This window comes from Panthera tigris, chromosome B1 (genome assembly GCF_018350195.1).
Source record: "Panthera tigris isolate Pti1 chromosome B1, P.tigris_Pti1_mat1.1, whole genome shotgun sequence".
Classification (NCBI taxonomy): Eukaryota; Metazoa; Chordata; class Mammalia; order Carnivora; family Felidae; genus Panthera; species Panthera tigris.
The window spans coordinates 52781660-52801563 of NC_056663.1; the positions used below are offsets into that span (position 1 = coordinate 52781660).

Here is a 19904-nt window from a genome sequence, read left to right on the forward strand (position 1 = left end):
ACTGTTAAATTGTATGTGTGTTTCCTTAGAAACAAAAACAAGTTTAATGAGAAACCAAAGATAGTGACTTTGGATCTTGGGTGTGTTGTCCTGAGGAGTGAGCACCTCTCCAACACCTTACCTTTTTCTTTCCCATCATCTCCTTACAGAATTAACACAGTATGAGATGTTCCAAGTTTCTTGACCTCCCTCCCCCAATTCCTATGGCGGTTATAAATGGGTATGTGCGGGGATTAGCGGTGGGAGACCTCACATGGATGAGGTTATCTTCTTCAGGAGACAGAGTAGCTGGAAAGGGCTATGAGAGCAGATGATGTGGCAGATAAAATTATAATGGCTTTTATTTGGCCTGAGTTTATTCCTGAGCAGCAGCTGAGTAGGATATTAGCCAGGGTAGGAGTAGGGGGCAGGGAGAGAGTGCTTTTCTAGACAAAGTGACCTAATTGACTCTGGGGACTAAAGTAAACATCAGAATACAGGATAGAAGGGAGAGGTCTTGCCCATTTTCCATAGGCATGGTGTTTGTGAGCCTTCTTCGTCACCCTAGTGGAGGCAAAGACATTTTAATCATCTGAATTGTGTATGTGTTTTGCATCTTTAATGGTATTTAGGTTGGGATCTCAGAAGAGACACTACTGCATACATATGCATTGGGTGAGTGTAGGTCCAAAGTCCAGCCTCTTAATCCTTCAGTCGTCAAAACTTGTTGGCAACGTCTTTGGAACCAGATGAGCATGCGTGTGACTGCTGCTGGGCTATCAGTTGATCAATTTAAAGTTAAAGCTGAAACAACTCCTGGCCAAGAATCAGCACTCGTTAGCTGCATGGTAACTTCCTTTTCTGCCCTGCAGACCTACACAAGGAACCTAATGATCGGTTGTTGAATACAAGTTCTGATTAGATCAGTACTTTTAATGATTTCCCCCTCTCTCTTTAACTGTGGAGGAGGAGGACTGCCTCCATTCTAGGAATATTTCTATCCAAAGAACCATTATCTTAAAATATACTTTTCCTTGGACAGCTCTATGGATGTACTCATGTTTTTAAATTTCTAGTAGTTCTTTGGAAATTTCTTATAGTTTCCCACAGCTCATTTCTGTCTAATTTTAGCATATCTTTACTCTTTCCAGATTCTTCCTTTCCTAGACCGTATTCCGAGTGCATTCTTTTTGCCGTTTCATTGTGCCCCTTGATTGGTCTCTGGCTTTGTGTTACTTTCAACCAAAGACCCTCCTCTGTGGTCTTTCCCTAACGTTTACCCTTCCTAATGTCCTCCCCAGAGTGTACCTTTAACTGCTCTCCACTTCTAAAATTGTCTAATGGACATTCATTTCATAAGAGTATTGCATTAAGTTGTCTTGCAATACTCTTCTCAGGAGAGGATAGCTTTGACAAGCCACTTTTATGGAGAAAAAGTCTTTGACGATTAAGAATGATGTTTGCCAAGATCTCTTTTGAGGAGAGGCAGTTTTATCGAAATTGTTAAAGCCTGCCTTTAAGCCAGACCACCTGGCTTTGAGTCCCTGGCCTCTGACTTCTCAGATGAGTGATCTTGGACAATTAACTGACTTCTTTTCTGTCCCAGCTTCCTAAAATGGTGGTAATAATAATACATGCCTCAGGGTGCTGGGTGGCTCAGTCGGTTCAGTGTCTGACTTCAGCTTAGGTCATGATTTCACGGTTCGTGAGTGCAAGCCCTGCATTGGGCTCTCTGCTGTCAGCACAGAGCCTGCTTTGGATCTTCTCTTTCTCTCTCTCTGCCCCTCCCCTGCTCTTCTGTCTTCTCTCAAAAATAAACAAACATTAAAAATTTTTAAAAAATAATACGTGCCTCATAAAGGTGTTTGTGAGGACTGAATATGCAGAGTGCTTAAAACAGTGTCGAGAACATAGTGGTTGTACTTTGTTCTTCTGTATAATGAAGATTTTGAGACACTGCCAGATCTCTAAATGTCTTCAAGATTAAACTCTACTTAGTATTTTAGTTTCTATTAGAATATTCCTAATTCCCTATGGCCTTCACTCTCAATTTTAGATCTCAAAAAGTTTACTGTACTAGTTTATTTTTTCAGTAACCTTTTATTCTAGAAGTAATGCATGTTCACAGTAGCAATACAGAAAATGCAGGTGAAACAAAAACATCACACCAGCCAGAGATCAGAGATCGCTTTGGTTAAACCTTTTGTGCACATCCTTTTTGGATGTTTTTTTATTCCTTACATGTCCATAGTGTATATTTGTGTCTGAATCAAAATAAGATGTTGTACTTTCTGTTTGGAACCTGTTTTTGTTTTTGCTTTTGTTTTGTAGTTAATGATCTTTACTGTTTTCATGTCAGTAAATACGTATTAAAGTACTTTAAAAATAATCTTTTACAGTACTGTCACTATGTCGCCGGGCTGGTGGGAATTGGCCTTTCCCGTCTGTTCTCAGCCTCAGAGTTAGAGGACCCCCTAGTTGGTGAAGATGTAGAACGTGCCAATTCTATGGGCCTGTTTCTGCAGAAAACAAACATCATTCGTGATTATCTGGAAGACCAACGAGAAGGAAGAGAGTTTTGGCCTCAAGAGGTAACAGAGTTAGGGGATTTGGGAAAAATAATGTCAAATACTTTTCTGAACACAAAACAAATCTTTTGGTTGCAAGTGATAGAAACATGAATCAAACTGCCTGAGACAACGGAAGAGAGTGTATAAAACAGGTTAAGATTTAGTTTGCTTCAGGGTGGACTGGCCAAATCCACAGGTTCAGTCGTGTGTGTGTGTGTGTGTGTGTGTGTGTGTGTGTGTGTGCGCGCGCGCGTGTGGCTTTTCCCCCTTCTTTCTATCTCTTGGACAGGCTTTCTCCCAAGTAGTAGGTGTAACAACCCATGACTCACAACTTATTAGCTTGTGAAGGCCTGCTTGGTGGGGCTTGGTTCCTGTGCCCATCAGCTGCTGTAGCCAGAGGGCTGAATACTTTGGCCAGACCTGGATTATCTCTGCCCAACACACATAGATGGATTCCCCCCACCCACCCCAGGAAGAAAGATGCTAAATAGACAGAAACTACAGATGTTCATTATAAGAGACCAGAGTTGATCTTTGACTCAATTTTAAAAAAATAGGGAAAGACTTGGACATTGGTTTTATTCAGAAAGAAAGCTATAAAATATTTTTCCTTATTTTTTTTTAATTTAAGTAATCTCTACACCCAATGTGGGGCTCAGACTCACGACCTCAAGATCAAGAGTCTTCTAACTGTGCCACCCAGGCACCCTGGAAAGCTAGAAAATCTTATGACTATTTCCTACATTTGCCTATTGATTTCCATAAAATGGTTTCCTAAAACCAAGTGGTTTTAAAGTGGAAAAAAAGGTGACAAAGTAGGGAAAATATTTGCAACTTATGCCGCAAATAAAAACTGCTAAAAGTTAAGACCAGTTACCCTATAGGAAGATGGACAAAGAGATGAGAACAGATCAAGGAAAGAAAGATCATTAAACAGCTGAAAAGATGATCAATCTTACTCCTAATGAGAAAAATTCACATTAAAACTACCCTGGGCTGAGACGCCGTAGTTTGTCAAGCTTCCCAGGGGACTACTGTGCAGGCAGGGTTGGGAAGCAGCTCTTGTGCACCCTTCCTTTGACACCAATCCTCAGAGAAGGGAAGCGATTCGTGTGAGGACCTACGGTGAATGAGTCAGTGGCCGCTAGAAGGGACGCCCCAGTCTTCTGGATCCCTGCCAGGGCCTGACCACCGTATGACGCTGCTTCTCACACAAGCGCATCACCCAAGTGTGGTTCATGAGTCCCAGCTCTGCAGTCCTGCACACATTTCACTTCCCTCTTTCTGTAAAATTGAATAGTTTATACCACAGGGTGGTGGTGTGTATGAAGTGAGATAAACTGCAGCCCAGGGTGCTTAATGAATGTCAGTTCAAATAGCCTAACCCAAAAAAGATATAAAAGAATCCTGAGATACTATTTCTTGCATTGGACTGGCAGACAGTCAAAAGTTTGATAGGCCTGAATGAAGCAAGATTGGGGAACCAGGCACTCTTGTGTGGCTGGTGAGCGTATACTGGTACAGCCCTGAGGCCTGGCAGTTTGGCAAATGACTCATATGGGAGCATATGGATTCAGTGTTGTTTGTAATAGTTACAATTTATTAACAACTTGGATGTCCCTCTATACAGGACTGGTTGAATGAACCTATGGTATATATTGCGCTGGTGGAGCGCAAGAAGAACTATACTATTATGGAGTAATCTCCAGGCTATATTATTAAATGAAAAAAACAGGTGCACAATACCATAGTTTTGTGTTTTTGTTTTTTACTTTTTATTAAAATTTTAGTGAACATACAGTGCAGTATTGGTTTCAGTAGAATTTAGTGAATGATCACTTACATACAACACCCAGTGCTCATCACAAGTGCCCTCCTTAGTTCCCATCACCCATCTAGCCCATCTCCCACCCACCTCCTTCCACCAACATTCCAGTTCTCAATCATTAAACGTGTCTTGTGGTTTGTTTCCTTTTTTCCTCCTTTTCCCGTATGTTCATCTGTTTTGTCAAATTCCACATATGCGTGCAATCCTATGGTATTTGTCTTTCTCTGACTTATCTCAACAGCAGAGTTTAAATGGAAGGATAAACCAAAAGTAATAAAAGGTTTTCAGTAATCATACTGTGAATATTTTTGTTGAAATACTGCAACTATTACAGAAACTTGGTAACATAAAGTAAATAGGCAATTGTGTTCTTATCAGTCTAAGAACCAAGGTTTTTCAGTCTAAAATACAAGATACAAATAGGAAACAAGTTAAGCAAAACTCCCATAATCCTGAACTGAATTGGAAATATCAGTATGAACTCATGATACAGATTCTTTAAAAAAAAAAAGTCTACCTCTGTTTAGCAACAATGACCAAACCAGTAGTAATATGTACCTCTGGTGTTCCAATTTGCTCTTTTAATACCATTTCCCAGTATAAGGAACAATAAGGGCAGAAAATACATAAAAGGAGCTTGAAATATACTGTCATGCCAGAAAGTAAGGGAACTATCAAAGTAAAAAGTACAGGGTAAAGAGGCACACAATCCAATTTGAAGGGGCTTTCACTGGCCACATATGGAACACTTCGAGTACCAAAAAAGAATAAAAATGGCAATGGATTAAAACACATCAAATGTGTTTAAATAAAAATGAGCATGCACCTCTTGATGAAAGATGTTGGTGTGCTCTTTTATCAAGAGGCACGTAATGTCTGATCTTTGCCCACTTTTGATGTTAGCAATCAGGCTTCATCCCTAGTTCTGTTAATTTATTAGGGTTGCGAAATAGTATTTTTATCACAGCTTTATTGAGACAGAGTTCACTTACTATATGCAGTTCATCCTTCTAAAGATTTTAGTGTTTTTTTAGTATGTTCACAGAGTTGTGCAACAATCACAATTAATTTTAGAACATTTTCATTACCCCAGAAAGAAACCACATGCCTTCGAGCAGTCATGATCTGTTTTCCGCTGATGCCCACTCCCCAGCCCTTGGCAACCAACCATCTTCTTTCTGTCTCTGTACATTGGCCTGTTTTGGACCTTTCATATAAATGGAATCCTATAATATGTGACTGACTTCTTTCCCTTAGCGTGATGCTTTTAAGGTTCATCCAGGAGGTAGTATGTTATCAACACATTATTCCTTCTTATAGTCAAACAATATTCACTTATATAGATATGCCACATTTCATTTGTTTATCAGTTGAGGAATATTTGGGTTGTTTCCACTTTTTGGCTTTTATTATTTTTTAATGTTTGTTTATTTTTGAGAGAGAGAGAAAGAGCAGGGGAGGGACAGAGAGAGAGGGAGACAGAGGATCTGAAGCGGGCTCTGTGCTGACAGCAGAGAGCCCGATGTGGGGCTTGAACTCATGAACCATGAGATCATGACCTGAGCTGAAGTCGGATGCTCAACCAACTCAGGTGCCCCCACTTTTTGGCTATTATTAATATGCTGTGAACATTTGTATACAAGGTTTTGAGTGGACATGTGTTTCCATTTCTCTTGCATATATATACATATAGCTTGGAGAGGAATTGCTGCTTCATACAGCTACTAACCTTTGAGGAACTGCCAGACTGTTTTCCACAGTGACTACACCCTTGTACCAGTCCTATCAGCAGTATATGAGGGTTCCAGTTTCTCCACAGCTTTGCCAACAGTTCTCACCTTTTTTTATGTATGTGTTTAACATCTTTTTTTTATTGTGGTAAAGTTTATGTAATATAAGATTTACCATTCAAACTATTTTTTAAGTGTATAGTTCTGTACCCTTTAAACAATAACTCCCTACTTCTCCATATTATCTATCTTTTTTTATTATACCCCTCCTCGTGGGTGTGAAGTGGTTTCTCATTGTGGTTTTGATATGCAATCTGATAGCTAATGATGTGGAGCATTTCATGTGGTTGGCCATCTGTATATTTTCTTTGGAGAAATATCTATTCAGGTACTTTTTCTGAAAACTACTAAAATATTTTCAGATATTTTAATGGTATTGTTTGTTTTTATTATTGAGTTGTAAGGGTTCTTTCTATGCTCTGAATACACTGTCCCTTATCAGATACATGATTTACAAATATCTTCTCCCAGTCTGTGGGTTATCTTCTTCCTTTCTTGATGTCTTTTGGAGCGTAAAAGTTTTTAATTTTGATGAGGTCCAATTTATCCAATTTTCTCTTTTGTATTGTGCTTATGTAAGAAACCATTGCCTAATCTAAGGTCATGAAGATTTATGCCTATATTTTCTTCTAAGAGTTTTATAGTTTTAGCTCTTAATTGAGTGCTTTGATCCATTTTGAGTTAGTTTTTGTATGTGGTGTGAGGTAGGGGTCCAGCTTATCATTTTGCACAAATGTCCAGCTGTCCCAGTACTATTTGTTGAAAAGATTGTTCTTTCCCCCATTGAATTATTTTAGCACCCCTGTTGAAAATCAGTTGACCCTAAATATGAGGGTTCATTTCAGGACTTTCAATTTTATGCCATAAAATAAGAACTTTTTAATTCTATATTTGTGCCTTCCTTTATTAGCTGGGCTGATTTTATAGGAGATATGTTCTCTCCTTTATTATTTGCTTATTGAGTGGTACAAATCACGTATGGAAGGCAGTACATATATTTGATTCTTTCCTTTACCTAGCTTTTAAGATAATTTTCTGTCACCCTCAGAAGGTGACCAATTAGTTATCTTTTGCTGTCATTATAAACTTACAGATTAAAACAAATTTGGGTTTAATTGGTTGTAATTATTCTCATTATTAAAGCTTAAAATTTCCCTTCTTTGGTCGGGAATAGATTCAGGTTGGCTCTTGAGTCCTCATGACCCTTAATAGTCTATGATAGCTTCCTTGCCATTTGATACGTGAAGATGTTCTAAACTCATTTTGTACATTTACTGTCTAAGATCTGGACTCCTCCAGCTATTCAAGAAGCTCAGGGAAGACACCTGGGCTAATGGAAAATAATAGCCAACACCACACTTGGGCAGGATAGTCATTGCTCTTGGGGTAGCCCGTGTGTGTGTGTGTGTGTGTGTGTGTGTGTGTGTGTGTGTGTGTGTGTCTAGTTTTAAAGCTAAAATACCTTGTAATTTATATTGGTAAATTTACAAATACCTTGTAAATTTGTATTGATATTTCCAATTCAAACGCAGGACAATAGAATGGTTATATAATCGTCTCCTCTATATTATATCTCCACCTCATTTTTTCCTCATTGAGATTCATATTTCTCAGGGAAATAAGAGATGCCAGAATTAGTATATGCCATAACTACTCATCTGCTTTTTTTCCACATTACAGATCTTGCAGTCTCTGAATAGTGATACTGATGCTACTACCACCAAATATGCTTACGGAAAATAATTCAAAAAAATTTTTTTGCATATGATATCCTAATTCCCAGTTTTTTATGATTACATTTATATCTGAATCGTCAGATCAGATAGCCGTTACTACCGTAATATCTCCCTTTTCTCCTTTATTTTGTCTTGGTTTATGCTCACCACCAGCCTTTATGTTGATGTCTCTAACCATTTTGGTTGTCCGGAGGTCGCACTCTGGTAGATAGGAAAGAGCCATGAGAATAATAATTCTCCATGTTTATACATATTGAAGATAATTTGTGTCCTTGATATTTGAAAGTCAGTTTTTTCTAGCTATGAAGTTTTTAGCTCATAGTTTTGAGTACCTTAAATGTGTTACTCCCATTTTCTTCTGCTTTTACAGACTGGCTGTTGAAAATCTAATGATCGTTTTCTTTTCCTTGTAAGTTGCGGGTTCTTTTTCTTCGTGGTGGTTGCTCCCTAGACTTATTATCAGTGAAGAGGCCAAAAGGTGCTATCCTAATTCTGTCATCCTTTCTGCATCTATTAGCAGGAAGTTTGGATTTTGTAAAAATGGTAGTGATGGTGGCAGCAGCATGGTTTGGGGATTTTTCCCAAATTCTCAAAAAGAGATGAAACAACTCGACAAAAAAATCCGAACAAACACCCAAAACCCAGCCCGTGGATAACCTGTACAAAGCACCCCCAGGAGCTCCAAGACAAAAGTGGGCACAGGCGAGATGCCAACGCCACAGATAGAACCTGCATGATGGAACAAGACGGGCCAAATGTCAATAATTGTTGAGGCCGGTAGATGTATACATAGGGGTTTATTAACTATTTTCTCCAAGTTCTGCAGATCTTGTACCATCATTGATCTAGTACCATCAATCTGAGTGTGTTTAAGGTGAAATTAAAAATGGATAACAAACTTGACTTTCCATAGAATCTCCTAGTCCTCTTAGGCCAGTCATGTATTTGGGGGAGTGCATAAGGTTACAATGAGTGTCATTCTTTGGGCGGCTTAAGAGTTTTCAAAAATGGGGTGCCTGGGTGGCTCAGTTGGTTATGTGTCTGACTCTTGATTTCAGCTAAAGTCACGATCTCACGGTTTGTAAGTTTAAGCCCCACGTCGGGCTCTGTGCTGACAATATGGAGCCTGCTTGGAATTCTCTCTCTCTCTCTCTCTGCCCCTTCCCTGCTCTCACTTTCTCTCTCAAAATAAATAAATAAACTTAAAATTAAAAAAAAAAAAATACTTAAAAAAAATGGTTACCAAAGATGAAAGTAAGTTTTATGTTAGCTTCAGAAACTACTTTATTTTTTTTCTGATATTTAATTTGTGTGTGTGTGTGTGTGTGTGTGTGTGTGTGTGTGTGTGTGGAGAATACGAGCAGGGGAGAGGGATTGAAGGAGAGAAAGAGAGACTCTTAAGCAGGTTCCACACTCAGCACAGAGCCCGATTCGGGACTCAATCCCACGATCCTGGGATCATGACCTGAGCCGAAATCAAGAGTCAGACACTGAACCGACTGAGCCACCCGGTGCCCCTAGAGATTCCTTTAAATATTAACATTAAAAATTGTCAAATCAGTCCCACCATTGGAGTTGAAGATGTTATTTCACTTTTGAGTTACTAAGATCCAAGGAGGTAATGTTCTCATAGTACAGACTTAGCTCATTTTCCCCAAATACGATTGTTTGGCAGCATTCTGAATTCTCGGAATTGGGTACGTGATGTTAATCACTAATTACTTGGAGACCTGACCATCATCAGAATTTTACTGTTTAGCCTACAGTATTGTTGTAGCTGGTTTTGTATATATCTGGTTATTTTTTTCAGGAGTAGACTAATGCCTTCTGAATAACACGAGTTTTCTTTATCTGAAGTCATTAAAGTATTGCTGTAGTACATGCTGTACTAATCTTCCCAAAAGGACAATTTCCCAGAAACTTAACTGACTCCCAGGTTGTGATCAGACCCTGACTGATTGTCACAAATAGCCCCTGTGTGGAGCTTAAAACAGACTTGATCTTGGTGAAAGAGGAGTCCGCAGCTAAGAAAAACTTTACTGTCTATCATAGTTCTTATTCACGAAGATTCTTTCATGTTGCTTGGAAACCTTCTTCCCTTATGCACATTCTGACTTCTTTTTTAAGGTTTGGAGCAAGTATGTTAAGAAGTTGGGTGATTTTGCTAAGCCACAGAATATTGACTCAGCTGTGCAGTGCCTGAACGAACTTATAACCAACGCACTACACCACATCCCAGATGTCATCACTTACCTTTCAAGACTTAGAAACCAAAGTGTGTTTAACTTCTGTGCTATTCCACAGGTATGCAGTGCTGCTGTTCTTGTTGTAGAAGAGAGGTGGAAGCTACAGGCAGTGGTGTGGTGGTGGTGATGGGGGTGGATAGAATGCATTTACTATTTTGGTTTGCTGTATTCGGAATATGGGTCCTTAAAAAGAGGACTCTGGTCTGTTTTCTTTTGCTGGCGAAGAGGCAGTGTCTCACCATACCTTCCCTTTGCTCTATGACCACCACCCTCAGCTCAGCCTCGCTAGATCCTTATTCTCACAGTTAAATCTAGGGCTTTGGCTTAGATTTATGGGGAGTGCTGGGTAAAATGTAGGTGAAGGTGTTGTCATTACAAAGTCTTAAGCGCCTAGTTTTTGCTGTGCTTTTCCTAGACTCATGAGAACAGAACCTGGCCCTATGGACCTAGCCCCTCAATATCCTAGGAGCTTACACTTTTTAAATGCCTTACTAATTACTTTAACTCCAGTAAATGAAAGTTCTAGGATTTAACTGATTTGGAAACTCGATTTAATCTTTTAATGGCCAATCTTGAATTGTTGTTGGAGCTAAAATCTGTAGGCCTGACATAGGTTTCCGTTTATCCTAGAAATAGTACACCTTTGAGCTTGGGAACTATCCCTCCTTCCCATTTGTGCCCTACCCCCTCCTCCATGCTGTTTTTTTTCACATATGATGGTTTGTTTGTTATAGGAAAAATAGAAAATTATTTGCAGATATTATTTTGAGATACATTTTTCAGCTCTATGACTCATTATTCTAGCATAGAAAATGTTGTATTGGCTCGTGTTTGTTTTTTCCAAATAAAAAGTTTTCATGGTCAAACCAAAGAATCATTTAAGACTGCAAAGATCACTTGAGGCTGTTGTTGAGGAAGGGAGGAGTGGGAAAGGTACAAGTTTTGATATGCTTTCTTCATGGGTACTTTTTCTTGGTCAGTTACATCTTAGCTCTTTGGCACTTTCTTATTCTATAGAAGATTTTTTTTTACGTTTTCACAATGGTGATTGCCTATAGTACCATTTCTTTTCTTTCATGAAATGAAATGAATTAGCATTTTCTTTCGTCTCCCCCACCTAATATCTGTAGGTAATGGCCATTGCCACTTTGGCTGCCTGTTACAATAACCAGCAGGTGTTCAAAGGCGTAGTGAAGATCCGAAAAGGACAAGCAGTAACTCTAATGATGGATGCCACCAATATGCCAGCTGTCAAAGCTATAATATACCAGTATATGGAAGAGGTGGGTTTCTATTTAACTACCTGGATAATTTCTAGCTATTTTTTATAGTATTTAAATAATATCATTGTTTAAATAGTTTATATTTGAATATTAGATGATCCTAACAACTTACTGTGTTATGGTATAAAGAGACAGGACAGGAGTTGGTCTCCTTTATTTGGAAAGTTCGTGTATGCATGAGTTACTGATTGTTCAGAGTTGCACAGCACCCTGGTGAGAGAGTATAAAGGCAGCAAGCCTTTAGGGTGGAGCTCCTAAGCAGAATCATAGGTTTTGAGCTGGAAGCTGATGTTAGAGGCCAGTCAGGCTTTTTGTTTTATGGGTGAGAAAAATGAGGCTAAGTCTTGTGGATGCAAATGCAGTATCTGACTGAGTAGATCTGGGACCCCAGTCCATCCACACAGCCTCACACCCAATCCAGTACTTTCTATGACTTCATAGGCCTCAACTGAGAAACCACAGTAGGGAATTTTGGCAAAGGAAAACCATCAAGTTGCAATGATATCTAAATTTTTTTTTCTTTTTTTATAATTCTTTTAATGTTTTTATTTATTTTTGAGAGAGAGAGAAAGTGTGCATGCAAGTGGGGGAGGGACAGAGAGAGAGGGAGACGCAGAATCTGAAGCAGGCTCCAGGCTCTGAGCTGTCAGCACAGAGCTCAACATGGGGATTAAACCCACAAACTGCGAGATCGTGACCTGAGCTAAACTCGGATGCTTAACCATCTGAGCCACCCAGGCGCCCCGATTTCTAAATTTTCTAATGCAAATCTCATTTCAAGTACCAAAACCATCCTATAAAACAGAACATACTTGTTCAAGTCAAATATCTTTCTGTGGAGGGTATAATATATGACTAGGTTCAAAAAAGCCTTTTCTTAGAGGCTAAAACTCTAGGTCCTAGATCAGTGGTTCCTTTGTTTTTTTTGTTTTTTGTTTTTTTTTTTTTTTTAATAATGTTTGTTTATTTTTGAGAGAGAGTGTGAGCAGGGAGTGGGCAGAGAGAAAGGGAGACACAGAATCAGAAGCGGGCTCCAGGCTCTGAGCTGTCAGTACAGAGCCTGATGTGGGGCCTGAACCTACAAACCACAAGATCATGACCCAAGCTGAAGTTGGATGCTTAACTGAGCCACCCAGGCGCCCTAGCAGTGGTTCTTAATTGGAGATACTTTAGTACCCCCTTCCCTGCAGGGGACATTTGGCAATGTCTAGAGATTTTTTTTTTTTTTTTTGACTGTCACACTAGGGAGCTGGGTGGCTCTGAGATCCTTAGGTATGTTCTTACTGAAGATTGTAATACTACAGAAATACATGAAAACATAGTAAGATCTTCCTCCCCCCGCCTCCCAGAGGTAACTATTGCTGTCAGTAGTTTTCTGCCTCCTTCCAGTCCTCTGGCTATGCCTTTACAGGGATGCAATTGGTAATAGTGGTTTCCTCTAAATAGAATTCTGCAAAAACAGTTATTTCCTCTGATTTCTATGGCATATTGCACATTCTCCTTGGAGTTACGCCCTGTCTTCTGACGAGCTTTGGACTTCAGCATTTCTACCAGAGGTACCTGTAGAAGGCATAAGAGAAAACTAAAGAAAAATTTTTTTAATCCTAAAATTCTTTTAGTGACTTAAGTGTTCAGCCATTGACCAAAAAATTGCTGCTTATGAGATTTGGGACGGTCTGGTTCACCATATAGCCAGCACTTACTCTGAGCTTACTGTGTGCCTGACATAGCAACCAAAAAGGTGGGTGCTATTAATATCAAGGAAACTTGAGGCTGGTGCCATAATTTGGACCCAGATCTGGCTGACTTCAGACCATATGCTGTTCACTACAATTCTAAGGGGGTTGGATTATCCTTTCTAAACTGAGTAGTACTTTATTAGGCACTTTTTCTCTGTTTTGTATCAATTAGAATCCTTTTATGTAGTGTGTAGTTCAGAGAATATTTTAGTTTTAATACTGACCACCGATTTCAAAAAACCATTTTTTAAAAATGTTGTTTGCTAGTTCCGTTACTATATTAACATTCAGATTTTATCTGGTGTTTTCCTTACCCATTGGAATTAAATCCTGGTTGTGATCAACAGTTTGATTTGGGGCATGGGTACCCACACTACAGCTGACTGACCTCCCCACCCCCACTGCTTTTGTAAATAACTTTTTATTAAAACACAGCCATGCCCATTCGCATATGTCTTGTCTGAGGCAGCCTCAAAATACAGTAGCAGAGTTGAGAAGCTGCAACAGAGGGTGACCCACCAAGCTGAAAAGAATTTCTGGCCCTTTAAGGAACACTGATTGAGGTCATCAGTTTTTAAAGCTACTCTGGTGAAACCCAGCGTGATTTGGAGGAAACATTAATACTTGATCTGATTCAGAAAAATCTCAAGTCTTTCAAGTCCAAAGGAATAAAATGTGATAATGGTTTTAATGTCCTCATGAATGAAATTTCAAGTTAAAACTTTTTGAAGACCGCAAGTTGTCTATTTGCTGGTGTCCAGATATTAACCCTGATCCTACTTCTCACTGACCAAGTCTGTCCTTTGCAGGAAGACTGCAAGTCTTCTGTCAGCTTGGGGAGCCTGGGTGGCTCAGTTAGTTGGTTAAGCGTCCGACTTTGGCTCAGGACATGATCTCGTGGTTAGATTGAGTTCGAGCCCCGCATCGGGCTCTGTGCTGACAGCTCAGATCCTGGAGTCTGCTTTGGATTCTGTGTCTCCCTCTCTCTCTGCCCCTCCCCCACACTCTCTCTCTCTCTCAAAAATAAACAAACATTATTAAAAAAAAAAAAGGTTCTCAGATTAAAAACAAAAGGTTCTGTCAGTTCCCTGGGCTTAACTGGTGGTAACAAGAATGCACTCGCAGGGGCGTGTAAAGGTCTCCTCATGGGACTCTAATGTTTAAAGGAGGAGTTAGAGGGACACCGAACCTTCCTGAGGAGATGGGCACTGCTCTTCCACACCCTCTGTCCTCTGGAGCAGCCTCAGCTGCAAACCAGTCTGGATACCTGTCAGCTGGCGAGAAGCTCAACCAGCTATTTTGGGACAGAAACAAATACTCAGGCAAACGGCCAGAAGCTGTTGTTTCCTTCTGTGCCAATGCTCACTCCTCGGCGAGGGCAACCTCTCTTAAGCGGGCACACCTTCCCATTTCATGCTACACTGTGCTTCCTCTAGAGCATCGTCCTGCTCTCCAGGCCCTTTTTGTGCTCACATCTCACAAGTGTTGTGCAGCATTGGCGGCCCTTGGGCACTTGCTAGAGCCTCACCCCTACTCAAACCTGTTGACTCAGAATCTGCCTTTACCAAGATCCCCAGGTGATTCCTGTGAACATAAAGTTTGAAAAGCACTGCTGGGGACGCCTGGTGACTCGGTTGAGTGTCCGACTCTTGATTTTGGTTCAGGTCATGATCCCTGAGTCCTGCCGGCCTCACCGGTCCAGGATCCTGCTTAAGATTCTCTGTCTCCCCCTCTGCCCCTTCCCCTCTCGTGTGCTCGCTCACTCTCTCTCTGTCTCAAAACAAGAAAAGTACTGCTGTACATCCATTCTTTCCTTCTCCGCTGGCTCTGCCTTTAACCACAGGAGGAAGTACGAGATTATATGTTGTGAACTGTCTCCACTTCTCTGTCCGTCTCTCCTGTGTGAGCCTAACCCCTGCAGGTATGCACTCCTGCTCCTGCCTCTCACCCCCTCAAGATCCACCTCCTCTTTATCTAAAGCCCCCTCCTTTTTGGGTCCCTCCTCTAGTTTGTATTTGCACTCTGGCCACTCGGCTTCAAAAAGTAAACAGATCAATACTTGGCTTGACTTTGCTCCTCTCTACCTCGTCCCCATCCTCCTCTCCCTCACAGTTAAGCTTCTCGAAGGATTCGTGTACTTCATGTTATTGATTCCCATTTTTTTCTCAACCCACCTCATCCTAGCTTTTGTTCATTCCTTGTCAGAACTTTTCTTACTGAGGTGATTTAATGACCTTCTAATGACCAGTTTTTGTTTGTTTAAAGTTTATTTATTTATCTTGAGAGAGAGAGTAGGGGCAGAAAGAGAGGAAGAGAGAGAACCCCAAGCACGCTCTGTGTTATCAGCTCAGAGCCCAACACGGGGCTCAGTCTCCCCAACTGTGAGATCATGACCTGAGCCAAGATCAAGAGTTGGGCGCTGAGCCGACTGAGCCACCAAGACAGTGCTCTAGTGACAAATTTTTTAAAAATTCGACACTGGATCTTTCTCACCATGAAAGCCCTTCCCTGTCTTGGCTTCTGTGCCGCTTACCTCACGTTTAACCTCTTACCCATCTGTCTCCTCCTTTGCCTTTCTGGCTCCTTATCTCCCAGAGTTGTCTTGATTTTTGTTTCTTCTGGCTGCACAAAATCTTCCTGGCATTCTCTTCTATGGCCAGGCTGTTTCCTCCACCCCATGCTTTTCACTCCAGACTTGATTATTCCAGTTCAGTCCTTGGTCATAAACCTTTTTTTTTTTTTTTACGTTTATTCATTTTTGAGAGAGAGAGAGAGAGAGAGCAAGCAGGGGAGGGTCAAAAAGAGAAGGAGACACAATATGAAGTAGGCTTCAGGCTCTGAGCTGTAAGTACAGAGCCCCATGTGGGGCTTGAACCCACAAACCACGAGATCATGACCTGAGCCTAAGTTGGATGCTCAACTAACTGAACGACCCAGATGCTTCTAAACGTTTTTTCTTTTTTCTTTTGGTTAATGACATTAGCTGTTCATACTTGTCAGAATTTTGTGTGCATTAGCCTTTGACCACGCAATTCTAGGACTTTACCTACACAATTAACTAGAAAATGTACAGAGACGCTGATTGTAGCATTTTGTCCTCGGTCCTTATTAGGAGGGGGTTGATTATAAATTATAGTGTGTTCACATTATGTAGGTTGTGTTTAAAAGGAATGACCTCTTTTTCTAGGTTCTGGCATTAAGAAATGTCCATAGAAGCTCCTGGCTCAGTTAAGCGTCTGACTCTTGATCTCAGCTCAAGGGTCATGAGTTCAACCCCTCATTAGGCTCCACAGTGGTCAAGGAACTTACCTAGGAAGGAAGGAAGGAAGGAAGGAAGGAAGGAAGGAAGGAAGGAAGGAAGGAAGGAAGGAAGAGAAAGAAGGAAAGAAAGAAGAAAGAGGGAGGGAGGAAGGAAAGGAAAGAAGGAAGGAAGGAGAGAGAGAGAGAGAGAGAGAGAGAAAGAAAGAAAGAAAGAAAGAAAAGAAAGAAAAAGAAAAATATCCATAAAATATTACGTGAGTGAGACACCTAGGTGGCTCAGTCGGTTAAGCACCAACTTCAGCTCAGGTCATGATCTTGCAGTTCATGAATTCGAGCCCCTCGTCAGGCTCTGTGCTGACAGCTCAGAGCCTGGAGCCTGCTTCGGATTCTGTGTCTCCTTTTCTTTCTGCCCCACCCCCACTGTGTCTCTGTCTCTCTCAAAAATAAATAAACATGAAAGAAAATTTTAAAAAAAGATTAAAGAAATTATGTGAGTGAAAAAAGTCAAATTACAGCATAATATGTTTATAACCTATCTTAAAAATAAAGTGTATAATTTCATATACACAATATAGTCATATTTATACATTATATAGAACAGCCATTCTGTATAGTGTGTAGACTATATAATACGTATATATGACATTTTATATGTTTTTATATTGGCTTATATGCACATGGCAAGAGGTATAAAAGTAACTACACCAGTATATGGTAATACTGTATTATTGTGTATGACATTTCATACATTTTTATCTGAGGTTATAAGGGCATAGTGAGGAAAAGTATAAAAGTAACTATACTGGCCTGTGGCTGAGGGGCAAGTAAGGGAATTCTGTCTCCTTTTTTTACTTTATTTTTGTATTGCTTGTTTTTATAAGCTTAACTCCATTATCTAAATTTTTTTGAAAAGAAAGAGGAAATTGTAGTTTCATTGAAACCTTTTTCTTCTTCTTTCTAGAGCTATTCTTGGTAGCATAATATTAGGTATCAGATATCATTAGCATATTTCTGTAGGCATTTTTTTCCCAGTGAGCTCTCTGCCCATTGTGGGGCTTGAACTCATGATCCAGAGGTCAAGAGTCACATGCTCTACTGACTGAGCCAGCCAGGCACACCTGTGGGCATATTCATTTATTTTCTTGTCATACTAAATCGCAGCTGTGCCCTTTCCGTGGTGAGGTGGGAGGGTGGCAAGAATATAATCTGTCTCTGGAAAAAAATACCCATTATATCATTCAGTCAGTTAAGCGTCTGACTTCAGCTCCGGTCATGATCTCACAGTTTGTGGGTTCGAGCCCCACATTGGGCTCTGGGCTGACAGCTCAGAGCCTGAAGCCTGCTTCACATTCTGTGTCTCCCTCACTCTCTACCCCTCTCCTGCTTGTGCTCTCTCTCTCTCTCTCTCATAAATATTTAAAAAATATTTTTTTAATACCCATTATATAATGAAAGTCTGGGGAAAAAAATTATTTAAAAAATATGCCCGCTTTGTAATCTTCCTCCTTTTTGTCTCTGGGCTCACATCATTGTCCCTTTCCCCCTCAGTCATCTCTAAACTGCTTTGTCAGCTTAGTGAGGGCCTCCTGTGTGCCAGGCTCAGTGCTGGGCTGGAGGCAGAAAGGTAAGACATGGTGCCTTAGAGGCTCGCAGTCTAGTGAGGGAGACGCATAGACATAGATGAATTCAGTGCTAAGTGATAAGGTAGGAGTCTGTGTAGGAGAGTGGCATGTGACCCAACCTGAGAGTTCAAGGCAGGTTTTCTAAAAGACTAATACCTAAGACTTGGGCAACAGGTCAAGTTAGCCAGGTGAAGGAGTGTGACAGGGGCATTCCGGGCAGAGGGAACGGTGTGAGCAAAGGGGAACAGACGCATGCAGAGCATCAGAAGTAGAAGACGACAGCGGGTAGTTGTTCTAGAGTGAGAAGAGACAGGTGGGGAGCGGCAGGCGAGGCCGGAGAGGCCCAGTGGGCCCAGGTCATGAGTGGCCTCATGTTCCACATCACGGAACTCAGAACTTATTCAGCTGGTGATAGGTAGCCACTGAGGGTGTCAAGCAGAGGTTTTTAGTTTCTTTGGTGACAGCGTGGAGAGCAGGCGAGTGGACTTCAGGGTTCAGGCGGAAGGAGCTCAGGTTGGAGGTTGGTGACAGCTCAGATGAGAGGCATTGAGGGCCTAGCCGGCAGCAGTGGCTGTAAGCATGGAGGCGAGGCCTGGAGGCAGCAAAGGTGTCAGGTCTGTGGAGGTGGAGGAGGGTGAAGGCACCGGGAAGACTCGAGGATAACTCTCTGGTGCCCTGCTTCTGCTCTGGCTTTTCTTCATCTAGCCTGTTGCCCACAGCACAGATTCCATCTTGTTTGGCTGTGTTCGCCCAGTCTTCACGATATCATTTCCCCTTTTCTGTGTTGCTCTCCTCCAGCCCAAACTATGCTGACGTTACCAAGCTCCATTCTGTTCCTGGCTCTGAGGCGTTGGGGATGCAAAGACCAGGGAGGACCTGGGTGGCTCCCCAAGTGCAGGCCTCCTTGCTTGCTCCCTAGGACAGGCTGTGGGATTACTGGGCCTCAGTTGACATCCTGCCTTGTTAGTGGAGTGACTTGGAGTTTCCTTTCATGTTCTCTGAATCTGTTTCCTTGTAAGAGAAACGTGGCTATAAAATACCTACCTGTTTAGGGTTATTGTAAGAAGTAGACACAGAAGATAAAGTTCCTAGGACTCCATAAGTGGCACTTAACTATTTTTTTTTCCTTTCTTTAACAGATTTATCATAGAATCCCCAGCTCAGACCCATCTTCTAGTAAAACAAGACAGATCATCTCCACCATCAGGACACAGAATCTTCCTAATTGTCAGCTGATCTCCCGAAGTCACTACTCCCCTATTTACCTGTCATTTGTCATGCTCTTGGCTGCCCTGAGCTGGCAGTATCTGAGCACCCTGTCCCAGGTCACAGAAGACTATGTTCAGACTGGAGAGCACTGATTGGGTAAGAGTGGGAGCTAACGCTCGCCGTGGAATAGACTGACCTTTCCTTCAAGGAAGGATGTTGGTTTCCCCCTCCCCCTCCATTTCCCTCCTGCTCTAATTCCTAAGAGAACTCTGTGGACTTGGACCTTTAGAAACTGTGACATGCAGTTGAGAAGATGAGGATAAAAGGGAAGGATAGCTCACCCTCGGCTAGCAGGTATTTGTGGGCGTGCTCACATCTGCGCAAGGTGGCCAACAGCCGGGTGCTCCTCGCTGCAGGGCAGAGGAAATGGTTGCGTATGGGGTTGCTGAGAGATCTTATTTCGTGTGAGTCCTGGCTAGAATTCTAATGAAATGTATTTAATTTGAAGCAACCTCGGAATACATGTCCTAGCAGGAAGTGAATTTTTCTCGGTTTGGTTCTGATTTTTCTCATTTTGTTTTCTCTTCAGTTGATTTGAATGTGGCAGATGTCAGTGTTTGTAGCTCTAGGTGGTGGTCCCA

The 19904-nt window shown here is 41.3% G+C and overlaps 1 protein-coding gene across 3 annotated transcripts in view; it reads left to right on the top strand.

Moving 5' to 3' along the window:
* Nucleotides 1-19904, top strand: part of FDFT1 (farnesyl-diphosphate farnesyltransferase 1) — a 37898-nt gene extending 17994 nt beyond the window's left edge. For 2 of the 3 annotated variants that reach the window (XM_042983592.1, XM_007097138.2), the window contains 4 exons: nt 2379-2570; nt 10031-10207; nt 11280-11432; nt 19194-19904. In XM_042983592.1, coding sequence (XP_042839526.1) covers nt 2379-2570; nt 10031-10207; nt 11280-11432; nt 19194-19415 — 744 coding nt within the window. In that variant the 3' untranslated portion in view covers nt 19416-19904. The remainder of the gene's footprint in view (nt 1-2378; nt 2571-10030; nt 10208-11279; nt 11433-19193) is intronic. The other variant, XM_007097137.3, reaches the window with a different exon arrangement.